Raw genomic sequence first — 20586 nt, 5'->3', positions numbered from 1 at the left:
GTCTTCAGGCACAATACTGACAGTAGAGGAAGCAATTTGTTCCAACTAATTTATGAGGAATAAGCTGCCGCCTGCCGATCAGGGGCATGTTGCTGCAATGCCAGATTTAGGGTGGTATGGGCACTCCCCCCCCCCAGTGTGCCAAGCTGTGGGGGGCACAAAATCAAGAAGACCCATAATGGAAAAGATCCATTTGGGGGCACCAAATTTTGGCTTTGCACAGGGCGCCATTACGAAAGACTACCAAAGTCTGTCCCTGGCTGCTGTCCCAGGGATGATATATCTGTTTTGCAAAGTGGACAGGTTTCTGGAATGTCAAAATAATTCCAAGGAAGAGAGAAGCTTTGTTTGGTTGCAAAATCCTTTGCAGAGGCAGTTCTTTTCTTCAACGAGCCCCAGAATGGTTTTGTGCATTTGAAGAACATTTGCTGCACCTTCCTAAGAGATTAATGGTTTCTGTTTCATTTCTGACAAGACTGGCTGTATTAATAGCTGGAATGTGATTACATTATTTGGACCAGATGCCTTTGGGCTTGGAAAAATTCTTTGATCCTGAAGATGTCCCTGGTGAAACAGTTTTTTCCTCTCCACTTTAGGATGTGATTGTTAAGAAAACAGTACGTGAGCCAGTGTAAAATTGAACTGAGTCCAACCACTATTCCTATCTTTTTATTATTTGATGGGACCATACAAAGTGGCTGTGCCTGTTTGTATCTGATTGGAAGAGGTCCATGTCAATAAAACTGCAGCCGTAGATAACTTAAGAACTGTACATTAATCTGTGTTAGGCATGCCCTCAAGATTTACAACACAACACAGTGCACAATAATTTGGCTACTTTATGCTCTTACCACTCAAAATTGATATTGTTATGCATCTATTTTATTTGCGAAACTATTTTACATGCATCAGCACACTGAGCAATGATAAATAAATGTCCCCTCTAAATTAACACATTACTGAAATTTAGTGTGATGAATAAAAAGGGCAAATTAAAACAGAAGGCCATGTTTTTAAAAAGGAAAACTCCACAGCCATTGGATGAAAAGCTCAAGATCCTAATTCAGTTTCCAGCGTTAAAAAGATATTTGATGCAGATGCCAATGCTTGTGTGCCTGTGTTGTGTGTAATAAAAGAAGGTTGGAGGTGGGAAAAACAACACCCAAACAGATTCAAAACCTCCCTATAGTTTCTCACTGGACAGATTCCAGAAGATGATTATTTCTGTTGCAATAATAGCCATTTCTAGCACCTTAAAGAATAACAGATTCATGACACAATCATATTCATAGTCTCATAGACCTGTAGAGTTGGAAGGGGCCATGAGGGTCAACTAGTCCAGCAATGCAGGAATCTTTTGCCCAACGTGGGCATGTTTACTTAAGTCTTATGCTCAGGTGAGTGTGAATTGAATTGCAACCTTACTATAGCACTGACTTTCATAGGAAGAGCTCACTTTGATCTGTAGCATTAATTAGATGCTGAAGGTTCAGGATGGGTGTTGCTTTAAAATGTTAGAAATGGAGAATTCTCTTTATTCTGGCCTTACTGGCTGTTGCTTTAATAGCATTATGACGTCACCCCCCATACCCAGCCAATATAAATTATACATTGTTTCTTTTTGACAATCTTGCTTCAAAATCTGTCAGAATGGACAGAACATTTTGTGGATATCCAAGGGTGCTGGATCTGTCTGACTGCGATTAGATTGGAGGCACCGTTTCCGGTGTTGTCTTCTCTCATAATACCTGGAAGTTGGAGATCTTGTGGGAGATGTGATTGTGCAGAACAAACAAAGGGAAGCTGGAAGTGTGGGGAAGTTCTGGGGAACCGAGAAATGGAGGCTGGGAGCAGCAAATGTCATTTCCTGCAGTTGTTTGTTGTCCACCTGTGCTTTCCTGTGCATTTTTGAGTTTCTGCTCAATGTCTGTGCATTTTTGAGTTTCTGCATTCTGCAGCTGGGGCAGGGCATGATTCTGCAGCTTGGCGTGTTCTGCTCTGAGTGCTCTGAGCATGGCCACATGGTCTTCTCAGAGACAACTGTTGGCAAGCAGCAGCTGTGTCCTGGTTCCTTACCCTTCTGATATGGGCAAAATGTTGAGTTGCCCTTTGGCCACTCTTGCCCCAAGGTGGTCTCTGATCAAGTGCCAAGAAATGAGGCATGCATGGTGCTACAGAAGCACATTGGCTACAAGAAGGGCCTTTTACCATTTTGTGCCACACCTAGTTGCTACAGCCTTCCTTTCATGGCCAGCTGACACTCCTGTCTGGCTTGGGATGCAGAGTTAGGAGGTCACCAACTAGAAGAAGCGGAACAGCCAACTTTTGTTCATGGAGCTCTAGAATGTGTTCATGGCAAAATGGAATAAGGCTGCAAGTGCACATCCAACAGGAAGTGGGATCCTTCTTTCGGGCTTATATTACTTGAGAAGTGCAGCAGGTTTGCATGTGTGGATGGCTAAACCTTTTCATCATACGTAAAGTTGATGGGCTAAAGCTAGGTTGGTGAAGGCAGCATTACCTAACTTAGGGAAGGAGCTTTCAGCTTGGAAACATGAGTGGACTCTCTGTATGGTTTGGTTTGGGCTTGCTTCTTCATGAAGAAGGGAGGAAGTGGGGCGTTTGGAAGCTGGGAAGAGGATCTGGGCCTAGGGCATCTGAGGGGACTTTCTCTCTCAACATGTTCCCTCCACAGACTGAGAGTCCACCTGGGGAGGCCCTTCTCAGGTTAGGCCAGTGGCCTTTGCACTCATGGTATTCTCCAGAAGTGACTAACCCACAGTCTGGAAACCTGATCCAGCACCCATTTATTCTGACCCATCAAGACTCTATTAATTTTGGCAGCACTGGCAAATAATAATGTTGTTGTTGTTGTTGTTGTTGTTGTAGTAATGGCATCACAGTGAGGTAGGCAAAGGCTAGTGCCCTGATGATGCAGAGTGAAAAATTCTCCCTCCTGGGTCCTCGGATTGATTATTTGCTGAGCAGAGAAGGGGTCCACCACTCAGCTGACATGCATGGATCACAAAGTATGCATTAGAATTCCTGAGATGAGGAAGCTGTGTGCGCCTTTAAGAGTTTGTGAGAGAGGCTGTGGGGTGGTTATACCCACTGCCAGCATCCAGCCCTTGGAGGTTTAGCCAAGGATGAAGGCAGCACTCAGGCCAATGAAGGTTGGGCAATCCTCATGTTGCCCTTTGGAACTCCCTGCTTGAGGAGATCGGCCAGCCTTGTTCTTCTCACTTCCCACTCCAGCCCATTTCTGTTCAAGGACTGAACTCCCTTTTAACCACTGTATGTGGTGGATGCATTTTGGATTTTCCTCTGCAGATGCCCAATTGTCTTGGATCAGCCCCATATGTCAGTGAAGAAAATGCCAGGGACTTGATGAAAATGCCAGGGTATGATGAAGATGAAAGTGGCTCATTTCCTCTACTCACGTATCTGTTTCTTTCCTCTTTGCAGTGCTTAAACCCATGTGAACAATGGAGTCCTATGTGGGCAGCTTCAGGCACATGCAGCAGCAGCAGCAGCAGGACTGCGGGATCCACTTCAAGCTTGCAAGCAATGTGCCTCCAAAGGCAAAGAGTGCACTGAATGCAAAGGATGGGTCCTACGGAGTCAGCATCCGGGTCCAAGGGATTGATGGGCATCCATACATTGTGCTCAACAATGCAGAGGGATGTTTGCCTGACAGTCATGTAGCACCTGCAAACGGCCCACAGGTTGCAACCGAGACACTTGATAGGTCAGTGCTGGACTCCAGTTCTGCTCCTGAACTGGGGAAGAAAACTGGTGAAGAAAGACAGTGTTTGGGAACTTACAGCACATTGCCACATAAATTTAAAAGCCTGCAGGCCAGTGTGGATGAGGGAGAGAGCAGCACCTTGCATTTCAAGGCTGGGTTCGCCCAGTCACCCAGTCTGTTGAACTTCCAGAGGCATCCTGAGCTTCTGCAGCCCTATGATCCTGAAAAGAACCTCCTGAATTTGGAAGGCTTTGTGGCTCCCCCATCCAGTAAATCCAAATCTCTTGCAGATGAAGAGAAACCAGACAGCAAGCCTTGGAGCTCACCACTGAAGGTTGCTTCATTAGATAAAATGACCCTCCAGTGTGTAGAACTGGCCAAGCCCAAACCAAAAACTGTGAATTTGACCATGCCTGCAGTAGGGGCAGATCAAAGCAAGCAGGAATCGGAATGCCCCAGCGTCGTTGACACGCCCAATGGAATGCATGGATCACGTTCTTCTAGTGATGGATCTCCATCTGCTATAAGTCCGCCCACCTATCAGGAAACAAGGAAATGCAGACCTGATCTCCTTCCTTTCCGCAGGCAAGATTCAGCAGGATCAGTCCTGAATGGCTCACGGCGGTCGTCATCATCATCAACTACCCCAACTTCTGTTGCTTCCCTGTACAAGTTCTTCCTTGATGACCAAGAGTATGCCATCTATGCTGACAATGTAAACAGGCATGAAAACAGAAGGTATATCCCATTTTTGCCTGGGACTGGTCGCGATATTGACACTGGTTCAATTCCTGCAGTTGATCAGCTCATTGAAAAGTTTGACCGGAAGATGGGTCCTCAGAGAAGAGGCAGGCTGGGAATCAGGAGCAGGATTCACCCAGACGACCGTAAGCGGTCAAGGAGCGTTGACAGTGCCCTTCCCTGCGGGCTCAAGGTGAATTCCAGTTGTTCAGATGAATTTAGTCAAAGTTCAGCAACGTCGTCCAAGCATTTACTACAGCCCTCTAAAGTTTGCCTTCAGAAGGTGTTCTCTCCAGATCAGAAGTCAGTGTCTTTTGGGGATCAAGTTTCTCCTCGGTCTGTGGGCAAACTCCAGGCAGCAGCAACAGCAGCAGCAAGAGATTCTCCCAGCAAGCATTTCAACTCTTTGCAATATCACAAGCAAAGTAAAATAGTCAGCGAGAGTTCGGCTTATAAATCATCCACACTTCCAGGCCAGACCAAGAAAAGTGAAAATAAAATGGTGACTTCCACTCTTTTGTTACCAAACCGTCTTGCGACTCCGAAACTGCCTGTGAAAACATTTGCTTCTGCTTCAGCTGCTCAGGTATGTTTGCCGGAGTGTGATCTGTTGACATGATCCAGTAACAGGATGCTGTGCTACAGAAATGCAATTTTGGACATATGAATGAAATAGCTGGTTATCCCTGCACCTTGTGGCCTCAGCCACTCGGAGGTGAGGTTGTTGAATGGAAAACTTAGAGAGACAGAAAGGGGGAGTTCAGCTAAGTAGCTTCCATGCTCTAGGGAGGTAGTGCGGAGTGGTGATGGCAAGTTAGGACATATTTAGGAATAATTCACATTTTTGGATTTTGAGCCATTACCTTTTTGAAGGCAAAGTATCAAATAAACAGAGCTCTCTGGACACAGAAGTCCATTTCCCCTCCTGACTTTGGCATCAAGGCAGTCATTTGCAAATCCTCTTTGCAAATATTCCTGCTGCACCCCTCTCAGACCACCCTATAGCACTGTTTTGGGCTCACCCTGCTTGTGGCACAGAGGCTGTTCTGTCTGAAGCTGAAGTCTTTCATTGCAAGGGATATGACTGATACCTGGCTTTGTCATTCCAGGTCACTCCTGATCTGCTGAAGGGCCAACAGGAACTTGCACAGCAAAGCAACGAGGAAACAGCTAAGCAGATTCTCTACAACTATCTCAAGGAAGGGTTAGTGGGCTTGCACAAACATGTAGCTTGTGGAAATGGCATTAGATTGAGGACTTGAGCAGATGAATATTTGATATTTGGGACTGATATGGTGGCTATCTCCAATTAATACATTACGCACCCTACCCCCCCTGATTTTCAGTCCTTAAAGCAACCTTGAGGTCTAGCTAGGCATCTCTGATTTACTATCAGGAGGTAAAATTCCACTCTGATCTTAACCTACTAACATCTGTGTCTGAGTGTCTTTTCATAAGATGGTCACTGAAGGAATTGAGGGCTTTCAGGTGACTGTGAGACATCTCAGTCATTGCCTTGCTGGCTGGCGTTTGTTCATATTTCAGAAGCAGCGAAAATGATGATGCAACGAAGAGGAAAGTCAATTTGGTATTTGAGAAAATCCAGACTCTAAAGTCCAGAGCAGCAGGGAACTCACAGGTAAAGTACACGAGGAAAACAAGATTGTCTCTCTCTTCAACTTTCTTGTGTTTATCCACATCCCTCACCTTGTTGTGTGACAAAAAAAGATTAGGGCTCCTCTGGGCAACCCTGACGCTTGAGCACCCACTCTGATTTGCTTCCAGTCTTTATTGCTCTGATTTGTTTACAGGGCGGTTAGATGGCAATGAGTGTTCATCCTGCATTCATCCTGATTTACTTGCAGGGTGTTTGCATTCCTTCCCCTTAAATATCTCTTCATGTTTCCATGCATTTTCCTGTTACTTTCAAACTACAAAGTCCATTTCTTTTTTTTAAAGTGGATTTTTCATGCTAGGGTGACAGAGCAATTTAATCTACTTTAACTGAGCAAATCTAAAGTTCTGGAATGTGCATCCATCTTGCAAAAGAGTGACAGTCTGAATTCCTCCTCACTCTATAAGATCTAGTAACTTGGCAGGGATTCTGCTATGTATTTGGATTTCTGTCCTTTTTCAGCATGTAAACTCCAGAGAATAACGAAGCTTCAGACCATGCCAAGCTTCATAAGTCTGTTGGCGCACTGTTAAGCTGGCAAGCTGTGCTTTGTAACTGTTACACACACTTTTATGCCTGTTCTTTGTTTTATGTAGATCTCAATGGTTAGCTGAGCACCATCAGGTTCAAATGTTAGTTTCAGATTTAGGCTGAACTCCATTGAAGTAAAAACATGATCCAAAGGTCCATTCACATGTGATCCTGCCTTATGTTAAGTATGATATTAATACAGGAAATCCTTCTGCTGATTGGTACTCAGCGGTGAAGATGAAAAGGGATGCTGTGCGGTGAAACGGGGGAGGGGTGATGTTATGTATTCAGTGGTCTATGTTCACCTGAGCTCGAGTCTGGACTAAGGATCCTGAGCCCCTGCGTTCTGATTCAATACATGCTATCCAATCACGTAGCATTAGGGTTTGGGCTACTGGCATTGGCTCTTAAGCTCTGAGTTACGATTCGCTGCTTGGGAGGCTTAGACAGCCAATCACGTTGAGAGTGGGTGTGGCCCAGGCCTCCAGAAATATAGTTGCTTTGCCCTTCTTAGGTTGTTCCTGGTGCTTCAATAAATCCTTTTGAGCTGAACTTCAGCCTCAGTCATGACTGAACCCTCCTACACTTCACGGGAAGCTCCTCCCTTTGATCATTAGGACTAGGGCTGGGCCCACGTGGGGTCCTTGAGATGTTGTTCAGTGAGATCCCCCGAGTTTAGCTCTTGCAACGGATTCAGAACCTGGATGGAAAATGAGTAAAATCTGCTGGTGAAAACAAAAGCAAAACCAAATGGTCAATTTCATTTCAGGCCTAGTTTAAGAGGGTCAGCTTCGGCCTGAGGGGGTCCCTTGGCAAAGTGGCTCCTTGTTTGCTTATTCATTTGCTTAATTTATATACCACCTTTTCCTCCAAGGAGTTCAAGATGATGTACATGGTTCTTGCCCTCCCTGTTTTGTCCTCACAACAACCCTGTGAGATAGGTTATGCTGAGAAATGATGACTGGCTCAAGGTCACTCAGCTTCATGGTTGAGTCAGGATTTGAACCTGCATCTCCCAGGTCGTTGCCCAGTGCTCTAACCATTACACCACACTGGCTCTGAGTTGGACCCAGTGGGCTTACCTAGGAATTGTAGGTAGCACCAATGTGAGTTGGCCCTTCTCTGTGGTGCACACAAAGGACAATTTGCCCCCCCCCCCACAATACATTATTTAGATGTAGTACAGTGATGCTCCTTCAGGGACAGTGTGGGATAATCAGACCTGCTCTAAACTGAGACATTGGCTTTAGATGGCTCTTTTAGAACAAAACAATCTATAGATTTTTCAGAGCAAGCATGTGTTCTTTGACTGTAGGCCTCTGATACGTCTGCTTCAGTCAAGGCGTTGATGGAACAGACAAAGGAGCTGGAAAAGGAGGTTTCTGATCTACAGAGGAGGCTGGATTTGGAAGTCAAGGTAGGTCCCCATCCACCCTGTTGTTGCACCAGTGCTGTGCACTGCACATTGCTCTGCTTTCTCAGGGAGAAGCAAAATTGTTTGCATGGGCAGAAAGCCCAGGGCAGCTTCACCTTTGCATCAGAGTGCCCTTCTTTGGGGAGCCCATAGTTCTACGTTGGGTGGGCCTAGGCTAGGGTTACCAGACATCCCCGGTTCTGCAAATCTGTCCCCGGACAAATTTTGTCCCCAGAATGTCCCCAGATTTGCAAATCTGTCCCTGAGAAATGTGGCAGCCACAGTCTCAACAGCCTCCAGAGCTAGCCTGTTAGTGCAGTTAGCTCTGGCTGGCTTCAGGAGCTCCTTGCTGCCATGGCGCCCGCCATATTTCCTGCGCCATGGCAGCAAACAGCTCCTGAAGCCAGCCAGAGCCAACTGAACTACCAGGCTGGCCCCTCCTGGGCAACGGCTGTCTGCCCGTGACACCTAAGCCTCCCCTGATCTGTCAAAACAAAGGGGGAAGGGGGCAGGAGATCAGGGGAGACTTGGGAATCATGGGTGGGCGGCGCGCTGTTGCCCAGTTTTTTAAAAAACTCTGCGCATTTATGTTTCACAGGGTGCAAAAGAAGGGCTTTGCACCTTTGTACAATATGCATGTTTGCTTGGGCCCAGGGTCTTTTGCCTCACCATCCCCACTACTGACTCCCTGTTGCCACTCAGCCAGATTCATTGAAAAAAAAATCTGGTAATATTTCTCCACCCTGGGCCAGGTAGCACCCTGTCTGCCTGAGAGCCAGTGCTGGCCTAGTTGGACCAAGGGCCTCTCAGAATACAGAAGCTGCCTAAGCTGGTGGGGGCTGGCTGTGGATGTGGCCCCGCGCCCTGTAACTAGAGCTGCTGCTGGTGTTGAGCCCAGCTGCTGGGCACAGTGAATTTCTGCAAAGTTACTATTTAAAAATGGGGGCACCTCTTCTTATAGTAACTCAATGTATTGCCTGCCCCTTTTCTTAAAAATGCAGCATTCTTTCCAAAAAGGGCCCGCCCCAGCCTCTTTCCACCATCCTGTGTTTCTGTGTTCTGTGTTCCTGTTTGCAGAACCAACAGAACATTACAGATGAAAGAGATGCAGTGAAGGCAGAGTTGCGAGTGCTCCAGCAGCAGCTGGAAAAGACCATAGAAGATAAAGACACCTTCCGGAAGCAGCTGGAGGAGAGCGAGAAAGACCTCAGGCAGCACCTTGAAGAGTGAGTTTTGTGCAGGAGGTCTTGCCTGCCTGCCTGCCTGCTGGGGTGAACAGTGGGGCGTGATTGTCCGCCCTCTTGGGAATCACCCCCTCAGCCCACAGATCCCATCTTAATCTCCCTCCCTCCTTTGCAGCCTTCCATCAGGAGCCTGATAGGGATCCTGGCTTAGGGGCACAATGTTCATGCCCCTTTACGGTTTCAGTCCATTTCCCTCAAAAGCCACCCTCTAGACTTGGCTTCTTTGCGGCTCTCTTGCTGCTCTCCCTGCCTGCCTCTGCTCTGCGCCAGGAGTGGGGAACCTGGGAGGGGGGAGATGTTGCCAGGAACCCCAACTAGCACGGCCAATGGTCAGGGATAAGGGCAAAGGGAGAAGCTGAGCACTGACTGCAATTCTTTTCCAGAAATGATAAAAAAGGGAGTGGCCAGAACAGAGGAAAACATCCCAGAAACACAGTTTGGTTTCACCAGATGTTTTTCTCTTACTGCCAAAACTGTGGCTGAGGCATTTCTCCATCGCTATGTGTATGTAGGAGCTGCCCCCCCACTCCCCCCAAACTACACCAGTGCCTTCGGTTTCCCTCTGTTCTCACCAGAAACTCTCCCAGATAAACCAGCCTTGAACCTTTTCCTGTGACTCTGGAGAGAGTTGGCTGAGAGCGTCTTCTTGGGGAGGGAGTTCCCAAGGCAAGAGGTTGGGAGGTCGCCAGCACCATGAAGGCCCCAATTTTCCATTTGCCATTACCTGAAAGGAGGGGGCCCCTTTGGCCCTCCTCATATATACATGAAACAATACATGGCCAAATATAGGTAGAAAACATGATTCCGTTTCCCTTATGGAGGCTTTTTCAAGTGAAAATGGAGCAGGAGCAACAGCAGACAGAGATCCGGGACTTGCAGGACCAACTGTCTGAGATGCACGACGAGCTGGACAACGCGAAGCACGCTGAGGATGGCGAGAGGGAGATGCTCCTTGGGGTAAGTCGTGAGGGAGGCAAAATACGACCTGGGGGAGGGGCCGTGGTTCTTTTTGGAAGAAGGGGCAGGAACCAGCAGCCACTGTGGTAGTCCAGGCCTGCGGGAAGAGTTCTCCTGTCCAAGGTCCCTGAGGTGAATTGGTGGCACCACAGCAAAGGGTTCAGTTTAAGGGCCAAACAAGAAGGGATGTTGGAAGATATCAACTTTTTCCTGATCACTGACCAAGCAGTGAGACACTGCTTTTCATCCCATAGGACAGGTGGAGAGGGGAATTCTCGTCCCCAGTATCTTTTTCCTCTGTGTGGAGCCAGCGTGGTGTAGTGGTTAAGAGCGGTGGACTCGTAATCTGGGGAACCGGGTTCGCTTCCCCGCTCCTCCACATGCAGCTGCTGGGTGACCTTGGGCCAGTCACGCTTCTCTGAAGTCTCTCAGCCCCACTCACCTCACAGAGTGTTTGTTGTGGGGGAGGAAGGGAAAGGAGAATGTTAGCCGCTTTGAGACTCCTTCGGGTAGTGATAAAGCAGGATATCAAATCCAAACTCCTCTTCTTCTTCTCCTCTGCAAAGCGAGAAACAGCTGGGGTGATTTGGGTTGCGAGAATGGTTAAGCACTCTCCTTCCTGCAGCCTCTGCCTGCTGCTACAGTCATATTCAAGGCCTTTTGAGCCTGTGTTAAGGTTACAAAATCTTCAGAAGACTGTGTTTCATCTCATCGTGCCCTGAGCTGGAGTTGGGTAAGGAGATGGATTTGAGCCAAAGCCAAAAGTGCATCTGTTTGGGCAAAGGGAGGAAATCTGGGCTCCTGGGCTCTGTACCAAGCCTGGTCCACCCAGAGAGTTCTTGCTGCCTGAGGCTGAGGCTCGGGGTGGTGGCCTGTCCCACTTCACCACCTGAAAATCTACATCGAGAACAGGCGGGGGTATCAAATTGACCTAGCCCAACAGTTGAAGTGGGACTCAAAGGCCACATTGGGGAGGAAAGAGGCCCACTCTGAATCAGGCTGGGCGGGTGCAGAGTCCACAGAGGACAGCCCCTGCCATTTCGTCTCTAGGGATGGGAGGAGACCAGCAGCACCTCCTATTTGCTGAGAGGTTGCTGTAGAGGTGGTATGGGGGGGGTGTTTACTGCTGAGGAGGCAGATTTGGCCTCTAATAAGTGCACCATCATTGCCACTGTGTGGCAGTGGCAGATGGTGCATTTCTTGAAGGCTGGACCTGTGGATCCTGCTGCCTGAGGCATTCGCCTCACCTTGCCTCATGGGTGGGCCAGCCCTGCTGATGCTCTACACTTATATCCTCTTCTGTGGCTGAAGAGGACTCTGCGGCCTGAGCACCAACAGTTTCAGGTGACTCTTCAAGCTAGGACTTGGTGCTGAGTTTCTGAGGGCCTTGGAAATGACCCTTCTGCTCTCAGTGCTTTTGACCTCTCTTTTTAAGCAGTGCTGGCTGCAAGTCTCTTCTTTTTTTTATTGGTGCAGGAGCTAATGCAGCTGAAGCAGGATCTTCAGGCCATCCTGAGGGTCAAAGAACAGCAGGAAGACATCCTGAGGAAGCGAGAGCGTGAACTGACAGCCCTGAAGGGGGCCCTGAAGGAAGAAGTGTCCAGCCACGACCAGGAGATAGACCAGCTCAAAGAGCAACATAGCCAGGAACTCCAGACCCTGAGAGAGAGTTTGGAAGAAGTTACAGAGGTTAGTGTGGTGCAGAGCCAGACTTAACATTCAACCAAGGCTGTTGTTCATTGGGAGACTCTGGAGGTGAACAACTGGTTTGTTGGAGCAGGGACTAGCTAGCAGCTAGCAGGGGACTAACCCAGCCCAGGAGCAGTTGCAGTCAGAACAGAGGCGACTGCCCATGGTCTCAGACAGCTCCCTAATTTAGTGCTCAGAAGCCCAAGGCATTTCCCTGTACCTCCACTTCCCTTAATAGGAACTGGGGAAGCAGGGGTAGAAAATTGGGGTTCAGACGCAGGAGGAGGATGCAGACTGGTGGGGAGGAGTGAAGAAGGCCTTTGAAATGGAGCAAGACGATCTCCTGGCAAGTATGGGATGCTTTCCTGTCCTGCCTTAGGTCCTTTTTGGGGTCCCATAAGCCCTTCTGGAGGGGGGAGGATCAGAGCCCAGAGGCAGAGCCCCCGAGTTGCATGCATAAGGTTCAATCCCAGGGAACCTGGAAAGCGCTGGCACTTGGGAGACTGGACTCAGCTAGCTGGAGAAATTAAGTGGCATGGTGGAAGGCTGGTCTCATGTTCTTCCCTCCTCCTTTGGTGGAAGATTTGTGCTGGCCCAGGATTTTTTTTGGTTCCTGTAGCTGTTGTTGAGGAGCTCAGAGAGGACAGAACTGTGCACCCCCCCCACTTGCCTGCTGCCCTCTGCTGGTGCAGTGAAGGGTACTGTGCTATTGCCCGCTTTGATATAAGATTTAAGTGCCCATCACAGGGACTTCTCTGTTTGTAAAGGGGGAACCTAAGGTGTCAAAATGTATTCCCAGCCCTGGGAATGAAGCAGCTTCATACATCCTGGTGGATTGTAGCCCAAATGGGGGCCACATTTGCCTGTCCCCCCTACTTTGCCATACTGAATGGCACATATAAACCATTCGCTTGTTGCTTCCTGGCCAACTGGACAAAATGGAATAAACATTTGCCTCCCATTTCAGATACTTTGCTCTGTTTACTTGCTGCATGTTCAGAATGTAAAAGCCAACCTGCATCCTGTAGCAGAACTTCTTTGGCCTCCACAGAGCATCCTTGTGAAGCTGAGTCCATGCACATGTAAAAATCTATTTAATGGTCTTGGCAAGTCATTAGACAAAGCCTGCAAGGCACAGATTATCCCTTTAAACACTTTGTGGAAACTCAAAGGCTCTGATGCCGTCATCCTTCCCCTCCCCGGTCAGTCCCTTTAATCTTGAGTGTGCTAGATTCATTCAGTTTTTAATCTGACCAGACCACATTTTCCATTGTGAATATCATATTGCAGTAATAACAATCAGATATGTTAACATGGGCAGCATTCGTTTGCTTCCTGCCTGTGGCTTAGGCATAGGCCACCAATGTTTTGGGTAAATTTCACCAGCAATCTTCAGTAGCAAGAGCTGGTGGGAAGGAGCCAGTTCTGCTGCCAATTTGACCCTTTTCCTGTGGCTTCCACAGCCACCCCCCCTGCTCTGTCATGCTTATATTGGTGAGGGGGCAGAGGGTTGGCCCTTCACTGCGTCCCTTCCCAGCATTCTACCTCTCTGATGTATTCTTTGTGCATTACATAGCTCCCATGTCCCCAGGCTGGTGCCCTTTAGCTGTTGTGAACTGCAACTTTCATCAGCCCCAGCATTATACAGTTGCACTGGCTGAAGCTGGTGGGTATTTGGAAACAGCTGGAGAGCACCAGGTTGGGCACAGCTAGTATTGTTGACTGTCCCTGCTTTTTGCATAATGATTTCACTTGATTTTTCTGGTTGCGTGGTGAAAATGGTGACTTATCAGAACTGAGCAGTTCTCCTACTCAAGCCTACTTAAATCTGCCTTGTGGGTGGGTGGGTATTGGAAGTAAAAGGAGTTCCTTTAGATGTTTTGTTGTTTATTTCTTGCATTTCTAAACCATCCTTCATTCAAACAAATTCCAGGTCAATTTACAAAATGAGTAACATTTAAACTATGAATGGAAGAGTAAAAGAGCAGTTTAAAAGAATGAGACAAAATACAGCAGCAGGCATAATCTGCCTGGATTCCAAAAGCTGATCTGAGACTGATCAGTTCCACCAAGAGCAAGTCTGCTTGAAGAAGGACATTTTAACTTGGTACCTGAAGGCCTGATCAGTGCTGATCACACCTCTAGTGCGAGGGAATTCTGTAGTCAAGTTGCTGCTGCAGAGAAACCCCTGAATACAGATAACTGCATATCCCAATGGGATGTTCTGCTTGATTGTCAATAATTGGCTGAAAGATCTGGCAAATATATGTTTATATTAGCAGTTAAAAACACACACACACCATGTGGTTAAAAAGCCCATCATTCTGCACAGAAGGGTAATCATGTGGTTCTTATTGTTTGTCAAGCTGACATTATTTATATCTGGAAGTTTCATTTGAGACACTTTGTTAAAACCCTCCCATGTTAATTCTTTTGGCCTAACCGAACTTTATATAACCAGCTTACTGTTTGGCAGAGGTGTCAAAATCTTCTGCTGTTCTGTTATTTCTATTTATTTGAACTGAATCATCTGTTTGCCTTTCTGTGTTTGGGTTTTTAAAAATCATTTTCTTATCTACTTGGCTGCAGCACTAATTACAGCCATAAAGGCCCCACGAAGCAGCAGCGCATAGCACAATGTGGCACTTCCTGGCCAGAGGCCATGCGAAGCGACTTCCCTCTGCTGCTGAATTTTTGGTGCTATGAAGGGGCGCAGAGAGAGATTGGGCCCAGCCCATCAGGAAGTTCTTTAGCACAAGCCCACTGACATGAACAAGAGATGGAAAAAGAGCTTGGCTGTACTCTTGCATATTCATTTCAGTGGGGCTCGTGCAGGAGAATTTCCCAGTGCTCTGTGTTGAACAGTAGTTGATTTAAGAAGTGAGATGGTCTGTCTTGGGCACCAAAACGTTTTCATGCTGCCCCTGGTATCCAGTGTAATACATGCCGCACTGCCTTAGTTCTCAAAGCTTGGCTCAGTTCTGCTGCAGTCTAGTCTCGCTCTTTTCCTAAGGCTATCTAGAAGCAAGCAGAATACTTCTGTCTGATGGTGTCACATCTGAAACAGGGAAACCTATATCGGTAGGGCGGGAGCTTCGGGGTTTCCCTGTTTAAAGCCTAACAAGTCCACAGGTTGAGGCCCTGAGGGAAAACAATCCACCCGTCTAGCGAGACCCAGGCCATTGCTGGGAACGCGAGTTAATCTTCTACTCGATTGGTATGACCTTGGCTGTGCTGGAGAGCCGAGCAAACAGAGTGTGGCAGAAGCAATGTACGGCTAAGAGGATAACACAGCCCTGAAATAACCACTTGTTGATAGGTTAATCCTTTTCCTGCTCTGGCTGCTCGTAGCCACGTTAGGCTGTGTTTATGCTGTGAATGAAGTGGCTTGTTTAGCGTGAACTGTACGTGGTAATCAAAGATAGGAGTGACACACTCTGTTATTAACCCAGGAACAAGGCTCTGGAATCCTCTTTTTACTCAAACTGCACTTTGGTTCACACAGAGCAAGGCATCACTCAATAGCTGCAGCATCTAGCAATGACTAAAGGAGATTAGGCAAATTCATGGACAAAGAGAAAGCTAGTTGTGGCTTCATCGGACCCTCCATACCCAGAGGCTGGATGTACTGCTAAATATACCAGTTTCCAGTTGCCCCTGCTCTCCCCAGCTCCTCTCTTCCCAGGGACGTCTTATGTCCCTTGATTTAAAACAACAACATCCCCAAATTAAAAAACACACAAGTTAAAAAGCAGTTAGAAACAATTAAAACATTTTAAACAATTAGGGCACTAATAACAGCAACAATCCCCTCCCAAACAATTCCCCAACTGTTCAGCCACCTCAGCTTTGGTAGCTGGAGATAGTCAAGGCGTCAGCCTCCCATGGCAGGTGGAAAAGGCCTGCAAGGCAGGGAGCAGGTCTTCCAGCCGAGATGTGGACGGATTGCACCAAAGGCTCATTTTCCAATGTCAGGCGATGTGAACAGTCTGCCTGTGACGCTTGGTCTGTGGTGATGGTCCATAACACAGACAAACCATCACATGTTGTTGTAGCCCCTCAAGTGATGAGCAGGCTGCCACTGGGATGGTTCGCTCCCACAGCAAGCCCATGCTAGAGGTATTCATTTTTTTCATATTTATAGGCAAAGCGTGAAGACGGTGGCATGGAGCTGAGGCAAAAGTAGTGTTTGACGTTGCACACATTCCCCCCACTTGGGTGGGGAAATTTCTGAAATCCAGAAAAGCTGTAATTCCAGCACACGTGTTATCTCCAAAAGTTTTGTGTCAGGCCAAGTTTTGTTGCCAAGTCAGAAAATGAGGTGGGGACTTTGAAATGAGTGACAGGAGCTGAGCTAACCCAAGGAATTTTTATGCCCATGTTGCCTCTTCTGGAATTAACACAGATCGTGATTACATGGAGATTTTACCTGTTGAAGTCTCCCTAAAGCTATTCTGTGCTACAGAAGCCTCCTGCCACTGGTGGAAATGTCTAATGAGTCAGACTTGCCTGTCTCCCAGTTTTCAGCTTTTAATGGCATCCCAAATGGAGAAGCCTTCAATTTAGAGTTCAAATGTTAGATTAGAAGCCTTCAGAAGGAAGCCCAATGATCTTCCTTTCAACTAAACCCTAATTCTGAGTGATAAACTACCAAGGTAAAATGGGTTAATCCAGCCCCCACTGTCTGTTATTAGCATGTCTTTTGATAATTAGGCTAAGTATACAATAATCTCTCAGGCGATGTACGCACCCAATTCCTTCTAGGATTTTAGTACAGAGAGTCAGAATTCAGATCCATTATCTTGGGGCTACTGCATCACTTCACTGTATCCCTGGAAGGGAGTTGACCTATAACTTAGGTGGGTCACAACTGAGGTGTTGGAAGATAAGTCACTGGGTCTCCTTCAGCATTGTGTCCAGTTATCTTTTGACCCAAAGGAGGAAAGGTTATTTACTATAAGAACTGCTTTGAGAGTTAAAGCAAAACAAACAAAATCCAGCCTTATTTTCCACCTTCGTTTGTTGATGCAGTTTTTCGTCCCACTGTCTTTAAGCTAAGCAAACTCTCTAAACTGCTGTTGTATGGCCAGACTGCTGGCTTGACCTGTGGGGCAGGGGTTGTTTTCCCAACCCACAATATGCTTGTTTTTTAAACTGTCCAGACGGTGATATTCTTATATCCAGTTAAGATAACCAGCTTATTCCACATTCAGCACTAAGTCTTTTCTGTAAATTCATCAGCAGGATTGCAGGGCAACTCTTGGGCCCATCCAAGATGACCAGAAACTGAAAATCTGCTTTGAACTTGGCTTCCTTCTGACATGAAGGGAATGTTGTGAGTCACACTTAGCTGTGTAGTTAAATGGGCCTCCTGAGGTGCAAGGACTTAGCTGTACTTTAGCAACAGAATCATAGAATTACAGAGTTGGGACCCCAAGGGTCATCTAGTCCAACCCCCTGCAATGCAGCAATCTCAGCTATACATCCATGACAGATGGCCATCCAGCCTCTGCTTAAAAACCTCCCCATGAAGGAGAGTCCAAAACCTCCCAAGGGAGTCAATTTTTGAGCCATCTTGCAGATCTGCCCAGATTGATTTGTGCACTTGAGGTGAGGGTGCAGTAGCAGCTAGGTTTGTGCTTCTGACACATTGGAAAGCGGCATTTTGGAAGCAGGAGAGGAAGAATTTGTATTGGAGAGACTTGGATCTGTTTTAGTCGTCAAAGTGGATAGCTTTCTGGTTGCTGTGCTAGCCCATTTGAGCAGCATGTGCCTCTGAGGCTGCACTGCAGAATTGGTGCCCCGGCAAATATTGCCCTCCACTAGGGAGTCTTGTGGGCTTCTTCTGCAGTTCCACCATCCATGGTACCTTTTATGTAGTGGACCTGGAATGGGGGGGGGGGGGTGAGGAGATGCTGGGAAGCTGGCTTTGGCTATAGGCCCAGGTGGTCAGAAATGCCTAGTTCTGCCCTGTGTGCTTCTCGTGTACACTTTATGTTTATGTATTTTGTTAAAATATTTCTAGCAGAAGGATTAAAACAGTAGCAAACTATTAAAATGGAAGCAAGACAACATTGTTACTTAAAAATAACAGCTGAATTGAGTAATTAAAGGATGAATAGGCCAGGCACTTTCCCTAGGGGCAGCAAAAGTGCTGGGTATACATTTGTAAAAAAGGGAGTTTAACGGGGGGGCCACCACTAATGAGGCTCTTCTCTTTCTTAACCCCCAGGTCACCAAAGTAGAAGCACATGTAGGAGAAAATTTGAAGTTGACCTGCCAAGCTGGTGCCCTCCAGATGTTGTTGGACTACAACTCCCATTGACCCTAGCCAACATAGCCAGTGATCGTGGATGATGGGAATTGTAGTCTGATAAATCTGGAGGGCACCAGCTTCAGCAGACGCATCAACCTGGTCATTTTTATCTCCATTTTGCAGATGGAGTGGGTGGGGGCTGAGCAGGGGTGCAGTGCAGTAATTTAAGGCTCTGGTCTTATGAGGGGTTCTCTCTTTAGAGGACAATGTCTTGTGCTTGGCTGACACCTCAATGTGGCAAGCCAGCCCTGCGGTGTTCAGAGCCTTCCTGTCGTGTGGGGCCCAAAGCCTCTGCCCTCTAGTGTGGCACCAATGGCACTGGGATTGAAAGGGCAGCAATTTGCCACAGGCAGCCTGACAAGTTTGTGGCTGAGCCAGCATTTGGCCTGGGGGTTTCCCACCTCCCCATCTTCTCCTTCTCAGTGTACTGCTGGCTGACTTCTGTACAGATTGGCATCAGCTCCTGGGGTGGGAGGTTGTGTCGTCCCAGATGCCTTCCTAAGAAATACTTGCTGCATTTAGCCCTATGCAACCAAGCCTAACAAAATTGCCACTTGCCGTTGGCTGTGCTAAAAGAAACCCACCCTTCAAACCAGTGCAGTGCGCTGCTCTTGTTGTGGCAAACCAGCCAGGTCATGCGCCCCCCTCCCATGCCTTCTTGGCACACACAGAGTGTTGCAAGGAATTAGTCTCAGAAGTGAAGAGCTCAGGTTCAAGGCCAGGCCGGCCGGCCACTGAAGGCTCTTTTTTAAGTGGGTTTTTTCCACCTAGGTTCTTGAGATATTCTCAGCCTATCTGGATAAGTGAGCAGGTGATTTTGGCCTTTGCCTGCAGGAATCTTGCACAGCCGGTTCTGTGGCTTGTATTCTGTGCTTTGTGTTAAATCAAGTAATCACGTTTTAACCCTTGGGGGAGCCGCTGTGAATCACAAATGAAGGAGGGCAGAGTGTGGTGGGGGTGGGGTGGGATTACAGTAAAACAAGGTTAGTCCAGCACAGGCATCTAACTCCAAACTTTGTGTAGCCTTTAAACACTCTACTGTTAGTTTGGGGGCATCTGGAACAAATCAGTGTTGTCAGCCTGGCTTAACCTGGCTGCTGCTGTATCCCAAGGCTGTGTATTTCTGTGTGTTTGAGTAGGGAGAGGATATGGTGTTCCTTACACAGTGCTTCCCCCATGTGCAATTCTTGTTATACGTAACCCAAGTTGTTAGGAAATAACAGTGCTTTTGGGCAGATCCAGAAGCTATCTGTTTCTCAGGTACGGAACACCGTTCAAGTGAGACCCCCAGGATCTGGCCACACCACAAATCAGAGATGCTCCCCCTGCTTCACTCCAGCAGCTGAATCTTTTCTTAGCCTAGATTTGGGATTAGTAGCAGCACTTTTGAGGCTTTCAGGACCATTAAATAAATAAACAAACCATTAAATCTCTTTTAAAGTATAATCTGCTTTTGTTTCAAAAAATTGTGCTATTTCTTTTTTTCCATTAGTTTTTACTGAAGATGTTCTTGTTTTACAAAATTGACAAATACACAAGGGAAAGTACATATAGCACCTCCACTTTTGATTCATAGAGTCTTTTTCACAGTTCCTTAAGGTTCAGTATGAGACACTAATGTCATAGACATCTTACGCTTGGGGGAAGAGATGGGTAGGTCCAATAGTTATATATTTCTCTTCATTGGCATTGCAAGGGGTTGGAGGGTCTAGAGTTTGGTTGGTTGCATTCAGTTGGTTGCAGTGTGGCTTGTTTATATGTGGGGGTGGTTGTTTGGTCAGGTTAGCCATATTGGTTTGTATGTTGTTGTGGGGGGTAGGTCATTGTCTTGTTGTGCTGTGTATGTGATGAAGAGGAATCACACTGGGATGAAGGCGTCTTCCTTTGCTTGTCCCCGTGCTAGTTTAAGTATGTTGGCTAAGTTCTCCAGTAGGGCGGTTTCCCATACATTTTGGTTCCAATGGTCTATGTTTGCTCCTGATAGGTCTTTCCAGGGTCTACTTATGATGTTTCTAGCTGCTGAGAGTAAGTGACTTATGAGTTCCTTGTTGTGTACGTTTGCATTGTTGTCATGGAAGATATTTAATAGAGTTACTTCTGGAGTTACTTCTACAGTGGTATCACCAGTTACAAACTTAATTCGTTCCGGAGGTCCGTTCTCAACCCAAAACCGCTCATAACATGAGGCGCACTTTCGCTAATGGCACCTGCCGCCCTGCTAGTGCGTGACTTTCACTCACATCCCGGGGCACCCTCCCAGTTTGGTGTCAT

General features: G+C 47.2%; 1 protein-coding gene across 2 annotated transcripts in view; it reads left to right on the top strand.

Annotated features, from left to right (window-relative positions):
* Positions 1-20586, top strand: part of CGNL1 (cingulin like 1) — a 77963-nt gene that overhangs the window by 26545 nt on the left and 30832 nt on the right. The window contains exons 2-8 of one of the 2 annotated variants that reach the window (XM_079953184.1): positions 3466-5075; positions 5599-5693; positions 6035-6128; positions 8011-8112; positions 9187-9335; positions 10175-10310; positions 11787-11999. In XM_079953184.1, coding sequence (XP_079809310.1) covers positions 3486-5075; positions 5599-5693; positions 6035-6128; positions 8011-8112; positions 9187-9335; positions 10175-10310; positions 11787-11999 — 2379 coding nt within the window. In that variant the 5' untranslated portion in view covers positions 3466-3485. The remainder of the gene's footprint in view (positions 1-3465; positions 5076-5598; positions 5694-6034; positions 6129-8010; positions 8113-9186; positions 9336-10174; positions 10311-11786; positions 12000-20586) is intronic. The other variant, XM_079953183.1, reaches the window with a different exon arrangement.

Source organism: Podarcis cretensis, assembly GCF_951804945.1.
Source record: "Podarcis cretensis genome assembly, chromosome: 14".
Classification (NCBI taxonomy): Eukaryota; Metazoa; Chordata; class Lepidosauria; order Squamata; family Lacertidae; genus Podarcis; species Podarcis cretensis.
This window is presented reverse-complemented; position numbering and strand designations above follow the sequence as displayed.